General features: G+C 37.7%; 2 protein-coding genes across 5 annotated transcripts; both read left to right on the top strand.

The window, feature by feature from the left end:
- The first annotated feature begins 3,266 nt into the window (after window positions 1–3,266).
- LOC121748446 (palmitoyl-acyl carrier protein thioesterase, chloroplastic-like) lies at window positions 3,267–7,354 on the top strand. Of its 3 annotated transcripts, none has more exons than XM_042142815.1 (7): window positions 3,267–3,465; window positions 4,068–4,673; window positions 4,774–4,907; window positions 5,026–5,139; window positions 5,423–5,594; window positions 5,699–5,767; window positions 6,761–7,354. In XM_042142815.1, exons 2-7 carry the CDS (start codon window positions 4,167–4,169, stop codon window positions 7,028–7,030), a joined length of 1,266 nt encoding a protein of 421 aa, XP_041998749.1. In that variant the 5' UTR covers window positions 3,267–3,465; window positions 4,068–4,166; the 3' UTR covers window positions 7,031–7,354. The 3 variants fall into 3 exon arrangements, with proteins under 3 accessions (XP_041998749.1, XP_041998747.1, XP_041998748.1); XM_042142813.1 differs by having other exon boundaries at window positions 3,267–3,561; XM_042142814.1 differs by having other exon boundaries at window positions 3,267–3,965.
- A 6,459-nt stretch (window positions 7,355–13,813) lies between these two features.
- Window positions 13,814–18,825, top strand: LOC121749712 (3-hydroxyisobutyryl-CoA hydrolase-like protein 3, mitochondrial). Of its 2 annotated transcripts, none has more exons than XM_042144310.1 (10): window positions 13,814–14,096; window positions 14,289–14,390; window positions 14,894–14,946; window positions 15,560–15,694; window positions 15,782–15,878; window positions 16,154–16,283; window positions 16,573–16,751; window positions 16,874–17,001; window positions 17,142–17,243; window positions 18,474–18,825. In XM_042144310.1, the coding sequence occupies exons 1-10, from the start codon at window positions 13,886–13,888 to the stop codon at window positions 18,573–18,575; spliced, it is 1,239 nt and encodes a 412-aa protein (XP_042000244.1). In that variant the 5' UTR covers window positions 13,814–13,885; the 3' UTR covers window positions 18,576–18,825. The 2 variants fall into 2 exon arrangements, with proteins under 2 accessions (XP_042000244.1, XP_042000243.1); XM_042144309.1 differs by lacking the exon at window positions 14,894–14,946 and adding an exon at window positions 14,623–14,687 and having other exon boundaries at window positions 13,820–14,096.
- The last annotated feature ends 777 nt before the right edge of the window (window positions 18,826–19,602 follow it).

Here is a 19,602-nt window from a genome sequence, read left to right as displayed (position 1 = left end):
AATAAATCACAAAGTTTGAGATTTTTATAATTATCTCATTTCTTATCCTTCCTTTTTTTGGCTAATTATACGCTGGTACGGAGTCAGTTTAAGAGACGTGGACAAAATGTCATTTTGAACTTAATTAGACGTTTTCATTTTGCGCAACAACGTTTTGTCCACGTATTTTAAACCGTCTGCCACATCAGCACATAATTAGCCGAAAAAGGGAAGGATAAGATGTAATAAACAAAAATTTCAAACTTTGTGATTTATTTTCATTGCAGCAAGATTTGACTCTCCGTTGCCAACTGCGCTGCCCTTGGGGCATTGTGATTTATTTTCAGATTTTATGAAGGGTGGGACGAATCACGAGGAGTTCTCTAATTTGATCATCTTTCGTGATTTATTTCACAATTTGCCGTATTATAATTATTAAATCTTTTTTATATGTATTGTTGTTATATGAATTGTGATATTCAACTAATAACATCATTTTTCTTTCAATTAATAAAGTCTGATGTTTGAGTTTTCTCAAATACACGTGTATAATAGTTTGAGTCTAACTAAATAAAAGTCAATAATGTATCTCTTACATTAATTAAATATAGCTTATCTCTTAATTATCGTCTTTATTTAATTATACAAGGATTAATACCAAAATATGCCTATTCATACGGTATTTAATAGTGCAATTCGAATTAGTATTTATTTAATGAATTTCGAGACCATGCAAGAAATTATAATGATGCTAACATGAATCATATTTCGTTTTCTTTCTCTTTTTTCCCAGTAGGAATTCAGTGGGCGCGTTACGCATAGGACCACAATAATAATAAATATTGACATACGAAATAATTTTTTTTAAAAAATATTTTGATATTGAAGCTTGATTTATAGAAATTAAAATACTGAAAAAAGTAGGTATTTTATTTTATCAAACACGTAATTATTTGTTGGGGGAGACCACCATGAGAGGATGAGTAATTGCAGCAAAGGAGGTGCCTAATCAACGAGTTTAATTTTATTAGTGTAAAGCGTGTTTTAACCTCTTTGTTGTTCTAATAATTAAAAATAAATATTCTTATACGTCAATAATTATGGGCACATGGAACTCTTTTTCTAGACAATCACTTCTTTAAAAGAAGAATATTACACTGTCTTGGCATTGTATGCTTAATACCTGCCCTTTTGTTGTTTCCCTTTAAGAATGAAAACAATTTTAAACATTAGATTGGAACAATTTACCTATTTTTGATTGCATTAATTGTACTTCAACCGAGTACTCTTTTTTTTTTGGTATTGTTTTTTTCATTTCGATTTTTTATCAATAAGATTTTATGAGACTCCTTCCATGAGTTTTCGATACCTCCCTTTTGGATCAACAAGCTTGGCGAATGTAATCTTATGAGTGATTGAGTGACGGATATAGATTTTTCTATGTTCGAAGGTCAAAAAGACATTTTACGATTTTTTTCATACGATTTAATGCAAACTTAAAACACAATTTAAATTCTACTGAATTATACTCCATATTTAACAAGTAAAAAAAAACATTTATACAATATATCTATTACGATTTCTTGATACTAATCTTGGAGTAAAGATAATCAAGAGGAGAGAAAAAATAGTCATGGCCCATTAATTTAAAATTTTAATTGAGATAATTTTCAAATTCTAAAATTTAGCCTTCAATACTATACTCCTATATATTTAATTATATTGATAACATTGAATTCCCGTTTTAAAATTGTCACAATTGTCAGGGCCATGGCCATGGACAGCCCACAATTACATGTATCTACACCACAAAATCTTACAATGCTTTTTACAAGATTAATAATTTGTTGAGAAAACTATCAAATATGGTTAAATTCTAACTTAAAATATACATTTGTTAAATTTTGATTTGCAGCTTAAAAAATTTAGGCCAAATTCTGGTATGCAACTTATAAAATAATTAGCACCCATGTTCAGAATAATATGAAGTAAAGTACTCCTAGTAAACACAATATCTAATTTTTGAATTAATTATCAACTTACTTTTTTAAATATATGGTTTAACGAAAGAATCTCAAAACATACATGTTAAATATTCGATATAAGTTTTCCATATATATGGTGAATTCCAGCTCTAAAATACTCCAATGTTACAAAAAAATATTCATCTGCTTTCATTTTATTTCCCAACATAACTATGAGGAATCTCCTGAAATCAATTCTTTTATTTTTATCATGTTTTATCAGTCGTTGACACGAACCCCTAAGAGCATCTCCAGCGGCGGACGTCCGGCTCGGACGTCGGCGACGGGCGACCGGACGTCCGCCATTGTGGAAAATAAGGTCGGATACGCCCATGCAGGTAGGACGTCGCACGTCCTCGGATATCCGCGGGACGTCCGAGTCGACGGGCGCCATTGTTTGGGGGGGGGGGTCGGACGTCCGTTTTTTTTATTTTTGATTTTTTTGAACTCTATATATACGTCTCGTTGAACTTCATTTTCCCGTATTCCGTGTCAAAATTATAATTCCGTTAAATAATTGTGATTTATTTTATTGCGGGAAGTCCTAGTGGGAAGGACGATGGGAAGGGCGGATTATGCAGGGGAAGTCCTAGTGACGTGGCAGTGGGATGAGAAGTCCTAGTGACGTGGCAGGATGTATTTTTGGGAAGTCCTAGTGGATGTTCGAGTGGGACGGGCAACCACTGGAGATGCTCTAACTATATTCCCACTAACTTAATACTCCACATGTTTAAATTGCATAAGACGAAAGGTAAGATTCTTGCACTATAATTTCGGTTGCACTGAAATTACCAATTAAAGAGAATGTAAATCTTGATCAATTTATTCAATTAATATTTATATGTCATACATATATCGTGAATTAAATTCCTTTAAACGCCGTTTAAGTAAGTTGTTTAAAAAGGGAGTCTTATTTTCATAGAACAAGGTTAGGACTTAGGGGTATATTTTATTCATAAAATAATCGCCAAAACAAAATATTTTAATCATATTGGCTAAACTGAGTCAAACAAAATCTACCAGCCAGAAAAAAAAAACAAAATCATAGATTACCAAACTTGTTTCAACATCGAATTCACCTGCAATTGCTGCAAACTATCCAAATCATTAATAAAATATTGGATGAAATGTTGCACAATCCAAACAATGATGGCATTAGCGTGAATAGAGGGCTAAGATAGGGGCAACACCGGCACAAGAGATGAAAAAGGAGGCCATTAATAAGGAAGTTGAAGAAGGAGAGGGCTGTTTGCAATTATTTTTTTTCTTACTATAAAAAGGAGCTGCTCGACGCAATTGCCTTCCACCATCAAATGCGCTGTCCCCTCTCTCTCTCTCTTCGAGAATTTTCCGTGCTGCTCCAAAAACCTCTGAAAAGAGAAAATCAGTTTAGAATCTTCGTAATTAGGAAAACCTGAAATTTGCATCACAAAGAGCAAACCCTAGGAATTGCGTGTGCTACGTACGGGTTTGCCGATCAAACATTGATGATTTCAATTATCTGATAGCATTCATTTTTGGAGTTCGTTTTCGTTGTGTTTTTTTTTCGACCGTGAAGGTGCGTGTGGCTTTGCTTATTCCATGCGTTGCGATTTGTTTCGTGGCTTGTATCGAGATCGGGATGGTTTGGATTTATCTCTTCTGCCTTCGAATTTAATTGCATTGTGTCGTTTTTTTTGTGGCTGAATGTTCAGATCTGCTGTGGTTTTCATTGGCTCTGGCGGATTTGTAATTTATTTATCGCCTGTGTTTATGCTTTGTTATCTTCTGCTTAGCGCATGCGCGTGAATAATTCGAAACCATGACTGGCCGTGTATTTTGTGCTGTATTTGAATCGTTTTGCAATTGCTTTTGAATTATTTGTCTGTGAGCTGGGGACTGTTTGTGTTGAATAGGAACACTGCCAATGCTCATTTGAATTGTGTGATGCCATTTTTGCCTCTTTTTACCCCCTTCACGCTGGTATTGTGTTTTGACGCAACATTTCTCGAGAATAAATTACCCAAACTGCGTAGAAATTAGGCAGCACTGTATTCTGATTCTTGTAGATTGCACTGTTTTCAGGAAGGACATGTCATACTTGAAGGGAGTTTAGTGATATAGTACTCTTGGTGGTTGAATTAGCCCAGATATCATTCAATTGTCTCCTATTGTTCTAACATCATGGTCGCCACTGCTGCAACTTCTGCGTTTCTCCAAATACCTTCTCCAGCTTCAGACTCTGCTGGAAAAACACCAGGAAAGGCATTAGGGAGTGTCCCTGCAAGTATTGATGCACGTGGCACCAATGCTAAGTCAAAATCCACATCGTCGGGAAGATTGCACGTTAAGGCTAACGCACAAGCCCCTCCCAAGGTCAATGGCTCTAAGGTTGGCTCTATGGAGTCTCTGAAGACTGAGGACATGTCACCTCCACCGAGGACATTCATCAACCAATTGCCTGACTGGAGCATGCTTCTTGCTGCCATTACTACAATATTTTTGGCAGCTGAAAAGCAATGGATGATGCTTGATTGGAAGCCAAAACGGTCAGATATGCTTGTTGATCCTTTTGGTTTGGGGCAGATTGTACAAGGTGGTTTTGTGTTTCGTCAAAACTTCAGTATTAGATCTTATGAAATAGGGGCAGATAGGACTGCTTCAGTAGAAACACTGATGAATCATTTGCAGGTGCATGTTGATTCTTTTTATGTCTTAATGTATTTCTGTGATTGTGAATTGTTTAGTGTTCTGGTTGCACCTTGTAGATGAAGTTGCTCAATTTATACAGGAAACAGCTCTAAATCACGTAAAAAATGCTGGGCTGCTGGCTGATGGCTTTGGTTCAACACCAGAGATGTGCAAACGAAATTTAATTTGGGTGGTTTCCAAAATGCAGGTTGCTGTAGATCGCTACCCTACATGGTAAGTTTTTGCTCTCAAACAATTAATAAAACAGAGTTGACCATATAATGTTTTGAAGAAGTTCAATTGAGTGTTTTCTTATTGGTTATAATCTGATGGGGTGATGCTCTGTTTTCAGGGGTGATGTTGTTCAAGTAGATACCTGGGTAGCTGCATCAGGAAAGAATGGTATGCGTCGAGATTGGCTTGTGCGTGATAGTAACACCGACGAGATATTAACTAGAGCTACAAGGTTAGAATATTTTGACCAAGCAACATTTGGTATATTCATGAAACATCAACAAAATCAGCGAAGCATTACTGAGTGAAGCAGCTGTTTTCTTATTGAGAACTAGTTTGATAATGATGAACAGTGAAAAAATTGATCTTAATATGCTCTACTTTATTGGATTTGAAAAAATGGAAAGTTAAGCTGGAGTTAGAGGCCAAAAGACTTTTTTTTAGACTGGTTGTATATTGCATTTTACAACACTTAAGATTTTGAAATTGAAATGTGTTTTTATGTTTTTGGATAGTCTATGGGTAATGATGAATAAAGAGACACGGAAGTTATCCAAAATGCCGGATGAGGTCAGAGGTGAAATAGGTAGCTACTTTGTGGATTCTCCTCCATTAGTGGATGATGATAGCAGGAAACTACCAAAGCTTGATGAAAAGACCGCAGAGAACATTCATAGTGGTTTGACTGTAAGCAGCAGTCTATTTTTGTTGATTTTTTTTTCTTTTGTCCTACAATGATCACAGTAACGGTTCTATCTGCATTTCCTAAAGCATATGTCCTTTGTGTGCAGCCTAGATGGAGTGATTTAGATGTGAATCAACATGTGAATAATGTTAAATATGTTGGTTGGATACTAGAGGTAAACATTTTCTTTACCTTGAATTTTACTTAATCAGCAATGTGCCTGTTAAATAGCCTGGAAGTGTTTGGAACATCTTTTTATTACTATTAGAGATGCAGGATGTGACCTTATGTTTATACATTAGACTGAAGGATGTGACCTCTTACTATTAGAGATGTAAACATTTTATGTGACCTCTTACTATTAGACTGAAGGATGTAAACATTTTATGTTTATTACTATCAGAGATGCAGGATGTGACCTCTTACTTTTTTATGTTTATACATTAGACTGAACTCCTGCCAAGATTTGCATGGAATTTGCTTTTTTTCTTTTGTTTGCTTTAATTTTGCTAAAAGCCATTTTATTTGCTGAGAAGATTGCCAAAACATCTAAAGATAAACAATTACAACTTGCCTCTTTATTACTTAAAAACAAAAACTTGAGACGCATTGAATTTCCGATGACAAAATGAGTGGCATCATTGATTCTAGCTCTATCTTCAATCATTTACGCCAAACTCAAACTCAAACTCATTTTTGAGTATATGTTACACCAAAAGGTAGTTTTACTCCAACCATTTACACCATATTTAAAATTTACACTATTTTTGGGTATTTGTCTCACAAATATTTTGCAGTAACACCAAATATGGTGTTATTCTATTGAAAAACCCAAAAATGAGTTTGAGTTTGGTGTATGGTTGGAGAAATTGTCTACACTAAAAATGATTTTTGTGTATGATTGGAGATGGTCTAACTAAACTAGTTTCTTGGGCTCCCCTTAGCTCTGGCAGATATATCCTTCAGTTTGATTGAGCTTGAGTTTGTTTTATAGATTTATCTTAGGTCGCAGTCTTTAAAAGCGTTTATCAGATTAGGGATGGTTAAATTTCTTCAGCAAAAATTAGTTGTGCACATGCAATTTCTACTATTTTGTGCAGTCATTCTGCTAGTTCTGGCTCGTTTGCAGTTGAGTTTTGTTAAAAGTGTGTTTTGTCTTCTATTGCAGAGTGCTCCACTAGAAATATTGGAGACTCACGAGCTCGCAGGTATGACTCTAGAATACAGGAGGGAGTGCATGAGGGACAGTGTGCTCCAGTCACTCACTTCAATTGTCGAGGAGGGTAGTGGTGACTCGTCTCACCCTGGCATTGTCGAGTGCCAGCATTTGCTTCGATTGGAGGGTGGAGGTGAAATTGTGAAGGGGCGGACCAAGTGGAGGCCGAAGTTTGTTGACAAGATCGGAAGCTATGGGCAGCTCCCGCACGAAAATGCTTAACGTGATGTGTGCAGCCATGACGGTTTGGCCCAGCGCGTGCCCTTTCTTACAGTCTAGTATAATACTTTCTTACTTTCTTACTACTTGCTTATCTCCCATTTTATTCTCTCAATCCCAATGTAATATCCAGTCTAATTTATGCCTTTCTTTTATTTTCTTTATTTTTTTTAATTAATTTTCGTTATTTTTTAATTCCTTTTGACGAAAATACGATCGGTTTCAAGTCATTGTAAGTACCTATCCTTCTTTTTTGTATGCTGGCTTCCATTAAATTTCCCAGCCTTTGTTTGGTGTTGGTAATGAAAGTTAGTTCATAAGTGGGCAGTTGTGGTCCTTTTCTTTCTCCAATTATGCAATCAAATAATTAGTGTTGAATGAAAATTCCAATACGTAATCTGTATCGTAGCAAAAGGGCTTTAACTAATCTTGTTACCAGCTACTGAATCGGTGGAAAAAATAAAATAAAAAAAACTACTATGAATTATGAAATGCTACAAATTATAGGGAGGTGTCCATCCTTGTCTTGATCTGACTTCATCGGTTTCTTGTTGGATATGACGGCGAATTATTTATGTAATGATATTGTTGATGAAGTAGTTTAATACTCTATTTATCATGCCGCACCATTACTTATAAGAATCATCGATTGCCACGGCATAAAAACGAACATTTAAATAAGACAGAAAAATAATGGTTGGATTTTTAAAACTGAAGGCGACATGACAAGATGAGAGGCCAATATTGATTTGGAATATAATTGAATCTTCGACTGCTCAACTCATAATGGTCAAGAAAAGAAAGCGTAGTGAACAGTGAATATTCAAAATTCAATCTAGGGATCTTGCTATTGGGTGTTAGGTGAACAAACTATATAATCTACGTATAGAGCATGAATCTTCGATTCTGTTCCTTCGCAGTTATGCTAGAACTAGAACGTAATCTAGTGAAAAGAGGGTTATATAATTGTTTTAATAATAATGATGACAGCTAGCAATGAATAGTGAACTGATCAAGAGGATATTATACCATTTAGGCCCAATACCCTAGTCCAATCCAATGTAGACATGTGAACTGGACCGGGCTGGCTCAGATCAGCCCAGCTTGGCTTTTTGGTGAAATATAGTTGGCGTGAACTCCATATTCCACTAACTCATTCTCACTCACATTCCATTATAAAATTAATATATAAAAGTAGGATCATATCCCACTAACTTTTTGAACCCACTTTCTATTATATTTTTTAAAACTCTTGCCAGGTTAAACGGTGACAAATAATGTTTTTAATATCTTTTTAGTATACATAAACAAAATGTCCAATTCTTGGGCTTTGGCTTGGGCTTGGCCCAGCAATATTAATAAAACCATAAGCCAAGCCCGTCCGCTTCAGACATGGGCTTGTGCCTCAATCTAGTTGGGTGGTTAGCCCAATCCATTTGACAAGTCTATCACCACAAAGTCAGCAAAATAAATGAAATTATGTATCTCCACTAAAATATTTTCAACCACCTCTATAGATCTGCGAACTATCATATGTTAGGATTTGCTTTGCCTAAATTCGACAATAAAAGTGGCAAACGAAAGAGAGAGAAAAACGAAAAATAAAGAACACCCAAATTTACGTGGTTCACCAAATATTGGCTACGTCCACGGGCAAAACTAGAGATCCTCGCTATTTCAGAATAGTACAACACTCAAGATAAAACTACCACAATCACTATATATAACGTTGTGCACGTTAGTGTGTGGAATGATTTGTGTGTGTTGGGATGATCTTAGAATGCTACCATGCATTCTATTTATAGGCAAGAGTGCCCACAAATTTTGACATAAATTGCCTACTAAATTTGACAAACAAGAAGTTTGTCATTAATATCCACCGCCTTAAGCCATTCAATTTGACTAACAATCTCCCACTTGAAGACTTGATGAAATCATGTCTTCACACAGTCTCTCTAGTTCTGCCATCCATGTCAGCTTACGTTTCTGCAAGACCAAATGAGGATCTACACCATAGGAACTTGTCTGTTGCGATTGGTTTGGTCAGGACATCTGCTAGATTGTCTTTAGTGTGGATTTTCTGCATATTCACTTGTCCGCTTTCTACCACTTCTCGTACAAAGTGATATTGTACATCTATGTGCTTCGTCCGGGAATGAAAGGCTGGATTCCTTGCAATGTGCAAGGCACTCTGACTATCACAATACAACGATATCACTCGTTGCTTGTGCCTGAGTTCCTCCAAAAGCCTCTGTATCCAAATTGCCTCCTTGCAAGCTTGTGTAGCAGCCATGTATTCAGCTTCCGTTGTAGATAATGCTACCACAGTCTGCAACTTGGAAATCCAGCTCACTGCTCCTCCAGTAAGTGTAAATACATATCCTGTTGTGGATTTTCGCTTATCTTGATCTCCTGCAAAGTCTGAATCGACATATCCCCTAACCGTAAAATCAGATCCCCCAAAACATAAAGCTGCATGTGAGGTCCCTTTAATGTACCTCAGAATCCTTTTTACCGTGCTCCAATGTTCTTTGCCAGGATTTGCCATGTATCTGCTGACTACTCCCACTGCTTGTGCAATGTCTGGTCTTGTGCAGATCATGGCATACATTAGGCTCCCTACTGCTGATGCATACGGCATTCGAGACATCTCTTCCCTTTCCGCTTCATTGCTAGGACTCATTGTTGCGGATAACTTGAAATTGAAAGGAAGTGGGGTAGAAATTGGCTTACAGTCTTGCATGTTGAAACGTCGCAAGACCTTCTTTAAATAGTTCTCCTGTGAAAGCCAAATCTTCCTTTCATTTCTGTCTCGATGGATTTGCATCCCTAGAATCTTGTTTGCTAGTCCCAAATCTTTCATGTCGAACTCCCTAGCTAACTGTGCCTTTAACTCTTGGACTCGATCTTTGTTGGGGCCTGCTACCAACATGTCGTCCACATACAACAGCAAGATAATGAAATCATTATCCCCTTCAAACCTTTTGTAATACGTACAATAGTCTGAACTGAGTCTGTCATACTCCAGGCTTAAAATGAAAGAATCAAATCTCTTGTACCAACATCTCGGCGCCTGTTTGAGACCATACAGAGATTTGTTCAACCTGCAAACCAAGTTCGCCTTGTCTTTTTCAACAAAGCCTTCTGGTTGGAGCATATAAATTTCTTCTTCAAGTTCTCCATGAAGAAATGCAGTTTTAACATCCAGCTGCTCCAAGTGCAAATCAAATGTAGCACACAAGGCCAGTACAACTCTTATAGTTGTAAGTCGAACCACGGGAGAAAATATTTCACTGAAATCAATGCCTTCTTTCTGAGCATATCCTTTCACCACCAATCGAGCACGATATCGTTCCACTTGATCATTGTTATTACGCTTGATCTTGTACACCCATCTATTTCCAATAGCTTTTCTTCCAGATGGAAGTGGAACTAGATCCCATGTCTTGTTCTTATGTAGAGCCTTCACCTCCTCTTGCATTGCTGCCGTCCATTTGGATGCTTCTGGACAATTAATTGCCTCCATGAACGTTGATGGTTCATCATCCTCAATTAGAAGACAATATGCAACATTGCTCTCAGTTTCATAGTCTGAGAGCCAAGCAGGTAGTTTTCTCTCACGAGATGGCCTCTGGACTTGAGTTTCTTCAATCTCGTTTGGATCATCATTGCTCGGCTCTGGTGTTTCTTCAGAGGAATCCTTCTCCTTGTCGATCCAATCCACTTGAATCTCAGCAGATTGTACATTCTCATTTCTCGTGCTATCATTTTCAGCTTCTTGCAACTGATCTTCTGCAAACTTTACATCCCTGCTGATGATCACCTTGTGGTCAGTAGGATCCCACAGGCGATACCCCTTTACTCCATCAGCATACCCCAAGAAAATACATTTTCTAGATCTTGGATCTAGTTTTGTAACTTCTTGGGTGTTGTACATCACATATGCTGGACATCCAAAAGTATGAATGCGTGAATAGTTTGCTGGCTTCCCCGTCCACATCTCCATTGGTGTCTTCAACTCAATAGCTGTTGACGGTGACCGATTTACAACATAGCATGCAGTTTTTACTGCTTCTGCCCAAAATGATTTAGACAATCCAGCAGTTCTTAACATGGCTCTTGTTCTATCCAGAAGAGTCCTGTTCATCCGCTCCGCTACGCCGTTTTGTTGAGGAGTGTAAGGCACTGAAAATTGCCGTTTGATACCTTCCTCTTTACAAAAGCTAACGAACTCATCACTGGTGTATTCTCCACCATTGTCAGTCCTTAAGCACTTGATTTTCTTTTCGGCTTCCAGTTCTACTTGCGCCTTGAATACTTTGAAGATTGAAAATACGTCTCCCTTTCTCTTGATTGGATACACCCAACATCTCCGGGAGTAATCATCAATAAATGACACAAAGTATTCAGCTCCTCCTAAGGACTTAACCGGCGCTTTCCAGGCATCAGAATGGATAAGCTCCAGTATGGATTTACTTCTAGAACTGGAGTTGTTGAACTGCAATCTGTGCTGCTTGCTTGTAACACAATGCTCACAAAAGGGTAAAGAAACCTTTGTGAGATCACGGAGCAACCCTTGCTCAGCGAGAATCTTCAAACCTCGTTCCGTCAAATGACCAAGTTTTCGGTGCCATAGCATCGTTGATTCTTCTGCTTTGCTTGTCACGACCGCTGCTTCTCCATGTTGAAATGTGTCTCCTTTAAGCATGTACAGATTGGATCCAACTTTCTCCGCCTTCATCACCACAAGTACACCTTTGATGACCTTCAAGATCCCATTTTCGATGCGACTCTTGCATCCAAGATCATCCAGTTGTCCCAAAGACAACAAATTTTTCTTGAGTCCTCTAACATGTCGTACATCCTGAATAGTACGTACTGTACCATCAAACATTTTTATTTTGATAGTACCAACTCCAGCAATCTCTAAGGCTTGATCGTTGCCCATGTACACCGATCCTCCCAGAATACATTCATATTTGTGAAACCATTCCCTCCGGGGTGTCATGTGCCATGTTGCTCCCGAGTCTAGGAGCCAGACATCAGAGTACGCCTTTCTGCCCTCTGCTTGGGTTGATACTTCACCGTACAGTACTTCTCCATCATCTGAAGCACTTGCTACACAACTTTGAGCATTTGATTTTTCATGCTCTCCACCCTTCTTCTTGTTCCAACAATCTCTCTTCAAATGACCCTTTTTGCCGCAGCCAAAGCACTTGATATTTTTCAAGTGTCTCGACTTCGATCTACCTTTGTTGTGACTCCCACTGGGGCCACGCTCCATCGATCTCCCCCTCGTTACTGATAAAGCCTCTGCTTGGTGTGAACTCACATGTTGATCTTCTTTGTTTTTGCGTCGGCTTTCTTCTTCAAGAACAGAGGCAGCAACATTGTCGAAGATTAATTGGTCCGCCACAAGGTTGTTTGTGAGGTTGATAACAAGTTGATCGTATGAATCAGGTAGACTCTGAAGCAGGAGCTCTGCGCGTTCAGCTTCTTGGATTGTGTGGCTCAACGTGGTCAGTTGAGAGAACATGGTGTTGAGAGTGTTGATATGGTCAGTCACTGTTGTTGACTCCGCCATTCTCAGGGTATATAATCTCCTTTTCAAGAAGATTTTGTTATGCAGCGACTTTGCCTCGTACAATTTGGTTAATGTGTCCCAAATTTCTTTTGATGTTTTCTTCTCCGCTACACTGGATAATACTCCATCAGCAAGTGCCAAGTGTAGATTGGCAATTGCATTGCCATCCACCTCGTTCCACTTGTCATCCGTCATGTCCGCGGGTTTGACACCAATTGCTGCAAGGCAATTGTCTTTTCTCAAAATTGCCATCATCTTCAATTTCCATAGAGCAAAATTGCTCCCATTGAACTTTTCAATGTCGAATTTGGCCGCCATGGTTTGAATCCACCACCAGAAGGAATTTCCGACTGCTATTTTATTTGAACAAAATTTCCGCTCGCCAATTAATCAAGCTAATCCTGTTGGCACAATAACCACACAAAACAATGATTTGGCGGTATAACCTGCCTTTCAGAAAATTAGCTTAGGAGGTAGCACCTTCCATAAATTATAAAATCAAGGAGGTAGAACCTTCCATAAAATAGGCGGTAGAACCAGCCGTAATAAATAGCAATCCTTAACCAATGGCTCTGATACCACTGTTAGGATTTGCTTTGCCTAAATTCGACAATAAAAGTGGCAAACGAAAGAGAGAGAAAAACGAAAAATAAAGAACACCCAAATTTACGTGGTTCACCAAATATTGGCTACGTCCACGGGCAAAACTAGAGATCCTCGCTATTTGAGAATAGTACAACACTCAAGATAAAACTACCACAATCACTATATATAACGTTGTGCACGTTAATGTGTGGAATGATTTGTGTGTGTTGGGATGATCTTAGAATGCTACCATGCATTCTATTTATAGGCAAGAGTGCCCACAAATTTTGACATAAATTGCCTACTAAATTTGACAAACAAGAAGTTTGTCATTAATATCCACCGCCTTAAGCCATTCAATTTGACTAACATCATATCCGTCATTTACAATTTGATGATGATTGTTGACTTCAATGAATCCATATTTCATTGTTCAAAGAAAGATATAGATATCATATTTATATTTTAAGCTGTCAAGCTTAAAAGAGTCCAAAAACGATCCTGTTGAATTTGAAGCCCTCTAGTTTACAATGAAGCAGTCCTATTTATAGTCCAGAACTCATTCGATTCTGAATCTAATAAATGAGTAATTATTTGGGTAGGGTGACGTGGACTATGTATCTATGGAATGGAATGGAATGGAATGTTAAAATGGACAATCAAACTATTTATTCCGTGTTAAAGAAATCATGCGAACTTTGCTTCATCTTCTAAATCACTCCCCCTTTCCCACTCTCTCCTTCCTCCGCTCCTCATTCCCATCTTCATACAATCCCCGCCACTCAACCCTTCGAAGCTTTGCACTTATGGCCGACGAACTCGTCAGAGGCAACGTACTCCAAAACGGCGTAGCTCTCATCACTCTCGATCGCCCCAAAGCTCTTAATGCCATGAATTTAGGTTTCACCGTATTTATTTCGCGGCTGCTTTCCTTTTCTTACATTTTGATTTGCATTTACTAATAATTATTGGAGCTTATTTTGAAAATCTCTAGGAATTTGTCTACTGATTTAGTGTGTTAAATTCGAGTGCCTCTTCATCTGTGCCGGATGTAATTGCTGCTAACTGTGGGATTTATTTGATTCTATTTAGATATGGACGTCAAATATAAGAGTTACCTTGATGAATGGGAACTTGATCCGAGAGTGAAGTGTGTTTTGGTTGAAAGCAGCTCATCTCGCGCATTCTCAGCAGGTCACAGAGCTGTTGCTGATTGATAATTTGATATTTATTTATTTGTTATTGTTGTCTAGTTTCTGGACTGCCTTGTTGTGATTCTGTTAACTTTCTAGGCTAGTTGTATTCTCTTATATACTTGTTGTATTATACTCGGAGCATGGTGGGTTAGTGATATTTATTTTGGGGTTTTACTGTGGCTTCATGAGTCTGGAAAGGTTTTGAGGGTAAACATTCATGATCAATGCAGGAATGGATATTAAGGGTGTTGCTGCTGAAATTCAAAAGGACAAATCCACTCCTCTTGTCCAGAAGGTTCCTCTATTGTCACAGAATATAATTTTTGTGACACTGACCAATAGTTTTATTGTGTGCAAGTGACATGTAAATTTGGCTTTCTTTGGTCCTCTCATTTTCCCTCTTGATTTGTGGTTGTATGAGTAGTACCGTTTCCTGGAAAACCATTTGGCTGGAATCTTGATTTGGCAGCTGAGACTCTTAGTTAACTACTTTGCATGCAGGTGGTGATGTGAAGCAGATTGCAACAAAAAATCAACTGTCAGACATGATTGAGGTCTTGTAGATCCAAAAGTGGAAAAATGATTAATAATAACCATAGAGATATTCTAGGTCTATTGAATCATTTTGCATGCTATGAAAGAATTATTCTTTATTCTTGAATCTTGATAACTTCAGCATCTAAACGCCTTGAAACAAATTGCATTCTACTTTATCAAGCATTAATAAATTAGATGTGGTGTTTCAGTGAGGCAATTATGTTGTACTTTTTTCTACTTAGTTGTTTGTATGCAGGTTTTACCTCTACACCACACATGCAGAAACCTATATCTTTATATTGTATGTTCTAAAGAACTGGTTTATCTCTTGCAATAAAGCAGTTTAAAAAGTTAATGATTTATAAAAAGTAGATTAAGTGTCCTTATAGGGTCAATGTACTTGTAAGATCGCACCACTGACTTTTGAATAAGTATCTTGCTCTGCCTTGAATTTCTTTGATTGGTTTGCACTTACTAATTCACATAATGCACAGATTGTATGCAGTTCAATATGGATACACTCTTGCACCTACTGATGTTTTATGATAGAAGTATTTTGTTGAGTTCAATTCTTTTTTGTGTATGTGCTTCTCAAAAAAAAGTCGCTCATCATTTTGAGCTAATTATTAGGTGTTCACTGCTGAATATTCTCTTATATGCAAAATATTTGAGTACAAAAAGCCTTATATCTGTTTCATGGATGGTATTACAATGGGATTTGGCATTGGACTGTCTGGTCATGGTCGATACAGGCTCATAACTGAGGTAATCGATTTTCTAGCATCATGTCTGATGCCACTGCATATTAGATAAAGATCTAAAGTATCTAATCTTGTGTATCATTTGTTTCAGAAAACAGTCCTTGCTATGCCAGAAAATGGTATTGGGTTGTTTCCAGATGTTGGTTTTGCATATATAGCAGCAAAAAGTCCCGGAGAAGGAGCAGTAGGTCAGTCCCTTGCTTTTTAGTTGGTTACACTTGGGAATCTCCAGTCTGCCTCCTTTCTGTTAAAAGCTTTTGATTAATTTTCAAGGTCAAATCTCAAACTGTATATTTCATGATGAAACTGTGGACCTGGCTGTTCACAGAATTTTTAGGACACATAGATTCATATATGAGTTTACTAAGAAACAATCCGATTTATCATGATACAAATTGGGGATTCTTCTGGTCATGATCTATCCTTTTAACCATTGTGTTTCTCATCCCTATTCGATTTTCAGGGGCCTATCTTGGATTGACTGGAAATAGAATATCAACGCCAGCTGATGCTCTATATGTTGGTCTGGGAAGTCATTATGTTCCTTCTGGGAGCTTGGCTGCACTAAAGGACGATCTCCTGGCAACCACCTTGTATGTTTGTCTTGATATGATAAACATTGTTATACTAAAATTGCTTTTAATTTACTACCTCTAACAATGTTAACTACTCCATCAGGGTCTAGCACTCCAGAGAAGTGACTAATCTTGTTTTCTAGTTCAATTTAGGAACATTCTAGATCATTTAACGCTATCAAAATGCAAAGTTTTGGTATATGTTGCTATCTTACTCATTTTAATATCTATGTGGTTTTGCATCTATAGGACATATATTTAGTGTCATTCATTAAACAAATTTTCTAATTGTATGTTCACAATGTAGTTCTGAGGACCCTGATCATGACATCAGAACACTGTTGGAAAAATATAGTAGAAATCCGGAGTCCGAACCTCGTCTGAAGTTGCTTTTACCCCGGATAATTTCAACCTTTGGAAGTAACAAATCCGTGAAGGAGGTTATAAAGGAGCTGGAAAATCATCAGCTAAGTGGTGATTCACTGGGTGAGCTCTAATCCTGTTGTTCTTTTCTCATCTTTGAATGTTTAAAATGCATTTCTTTTTTCCTCCCTGCTATTACTGGGAAATAGTTTAATGTGTATATCCATTCCTCTTCTTCGTACCAGTGGCAGAGTGGGCAAAGGATGCCCTGCAAGGGCTCAAGAAAGGAGGCCCCTTTTCTCTCTGCCTCACAGATAAACATTTTTCAAGAGTTTCTTCTGCTCAAGGAAACAATAATGGCGAGTTATCCAAGGTAGTGGCCTTACTTTTATCAACCAACCCTCTCTCCTATAAGGAGAAAGGAAAAAGTTTGTTTGCTTACTCAATCATTGATCTTCAAGTTTGTTTAACATATTTCCTCACTGCTTTTGTCTTGTAACATTCTCTATCCAGCTGACTGGTGTTATGAAAACTGAATATCGAATTGCAATAAGGTCGTCTCTTCGAAATGATTTCTCAGAAGGCGTCCGAGCTGTCTTAATAGACAAAGATCAGGTGAACTATGCCATGTTCTCTTTGATCTGATTAATGTTAGAACCTTAATAAAGTTTTATGACCCCAACTTTCAGCATATTCCAAGAAATCTCCCAACTTTTTGTTTTTTCATTGAATGTCTCCAATTTTCAGCATTTTTTCATAAAATGTCCAACAATAAAAAAATCTGTGACAGAAAACTGATTAATCTGGTCGGAGTATGAGGTTGAATTTTTTCCTCTTTAATACTACATAATACCGTTTTAGCAAAATTTAAGAATGGTTAATTGTGTTTTGTGTCCCCCAACTTTTAGTGTATTTCAAAAAATGTCCCCAACTTTCACATGTTGAAGTGGAGAAATTTTTAAACCTTAGACTGCGGCGAGATGAATCAGTTTTCCGTGACCGAAATTCGCATAGCATGACATTTTATATAAAATGCTGAAAGTTGGGATCATTTGATGAAAAAATGAAAGTTGTGGATATTTTTTTGGAATAAACTGAAGGTTGGGGACATTCATAAAGCACGATTAAGTATTAACTCTTATTAGAAACTCTTCTGATTGGCGTAAATCCCTATAATGGGGTTGCAGTTATATTCATCTTACACACCATCTGCCTCCTTTACCACCCCTGTGTATGTTATAATGAAGTCAACTTCTCCATTGGTCTCATTAGTTGAAAATTTCCTGGTTTTGTTTAAGCTTTGCAATCAGGTTTGCGAATCTATAGTGTCTTCTTTCTTAAGCTTGGCATATCTATATTTTCCCCCCTTTTTTTAAGCTTGATATATCTGTGCTGATAGTTTTGGCAATATTTTATACTGCTAGTATACGATTATTCTGCAAGCTAGCTCTTTAGTGAAAGCAGAAGCGGCACATGAGAAAGGCTAGTTTTGCACATCTTTCATGAGCTACAAATAAACTCTCTTTCCTATACATTGGATATTTACTCGTGTCTCTGTATCAGAATAATTGTCCTTGATCAGAAAAACTAGCACTGACCTCTCCCATCTTAAGCTAGGATTACCACGATTGATTATCTACACAGATTAGCAAAGAATCACAGAACATTGTGATAGAGATTATCTACCTAATGTGCAGTGCTTCATTGCTCGATTACTTGAAAGCTTCACTTCCTTATACCATCAAACAATTAACAGTAGCACTCAGTAAACCAAACTGAAGCGTTTAATTATTGCTGAGTCTTGTGCCAATGTAGTCCATCTCTGATATCTTTGTCTGTTGTCAGAATCCCAAGTGGAATCCTCCAAGCCCAGACGAAGTGAATCCTGCTGAAGTGGAGGCTCTTTTTGAACCCTTGGGGCCAGAAATCGGGGAATTGAATGTGTGAGTGGTGACTGCAACTCTTCCAAGCCATGCTACTAAAGATTCTCAGCTATTTGGAATAAGATGAGAGTTTGATTTATCAGTGGATAAACAGTGCTTAGGCAAATGCTTTCCATGTTATTAAAGTAAAGCTGAAGATCCAGACTTAATACTTTTCAAGTAGCACCATGTGCATTGTCTGTCTGAAAATTTTTGTCCGAAAACTTTGGTCTGACTATAATTTTCTAAATAAAAAGTAGTACTAGTTCGTAATTTGAAAATTGTGCACAGTTATAAGTAATTACTGGAACAAGCTCCAATACACAGATGACTGCTAAAAAATTCCTTTTCAGTAAATCCTCAACTATTAGCGTTAACGTGCTTCAGTATAATCAATACAATTATTATTATTGAAGCAAGACTCGAGAAAGACACATTAAAATGTTGTATTCGTTTGTAACAAATGGGTTTTATTTGATGAGCTCTAAGAGCATCCCCAGCGGTGCTCGCGCCGACGGACGGCGCCCTTGCCGCTGGCGCGGCACCGCCCTGCTCGCCGCTGCGCTCTTGCCGCTGGCACGGCGCTGCTCGATGCATCGAGCACATCCGTGCCAGCGAGCAGCTGACGTGGCATTTCCCGATTGGCCAACGGCAATGCCGTTGGCAATTTCGGTTTTTCTTTTTTTTTTAAAAAAAAATAAAAAATAATACAAAAAATATGGCCTTTTTATTACCGTTTTTTTGAAATTTTTTTGATTTTTTATAATTTTTTTATTCTCAAAATCATCTATAAATACACACATTCATCATCCATTTTTCACATCAAATCATCTCTCATTCATATTTTTTCATACAATTCATCTACATCTTCCTCTCTCACTCAAACCCTCTCTAAAAATGGATTTCATCGATATCATAGCTGAAGCGGAGCGCGAAGAACAAGAATACTATGAACAATATCGTGTCGCCTATGAAGCCTATGTCGCCGCCACTACCCCCGCCCCTGCTCCTCGACCAACTAGATCAATTCGCCGCTACATCCCTCGTGACCG

Source organism: Salvia splendens, chromosome 9, assembly GCF_004379255.2.
Source record: "Salvia splendens isolate huo1 chromosome 9, SspV2, whole genome shotgun sequence".
Lineage (NCBI taxonomy): Eukaryota > Viridiplantae > Streptophyta > Magnoliopsida > Lamiales > Lamiaceae > Salvia > Salvia splendens.
This window is presented reverse-complemented; position numbering and strand designations above follow the sequence as displayed.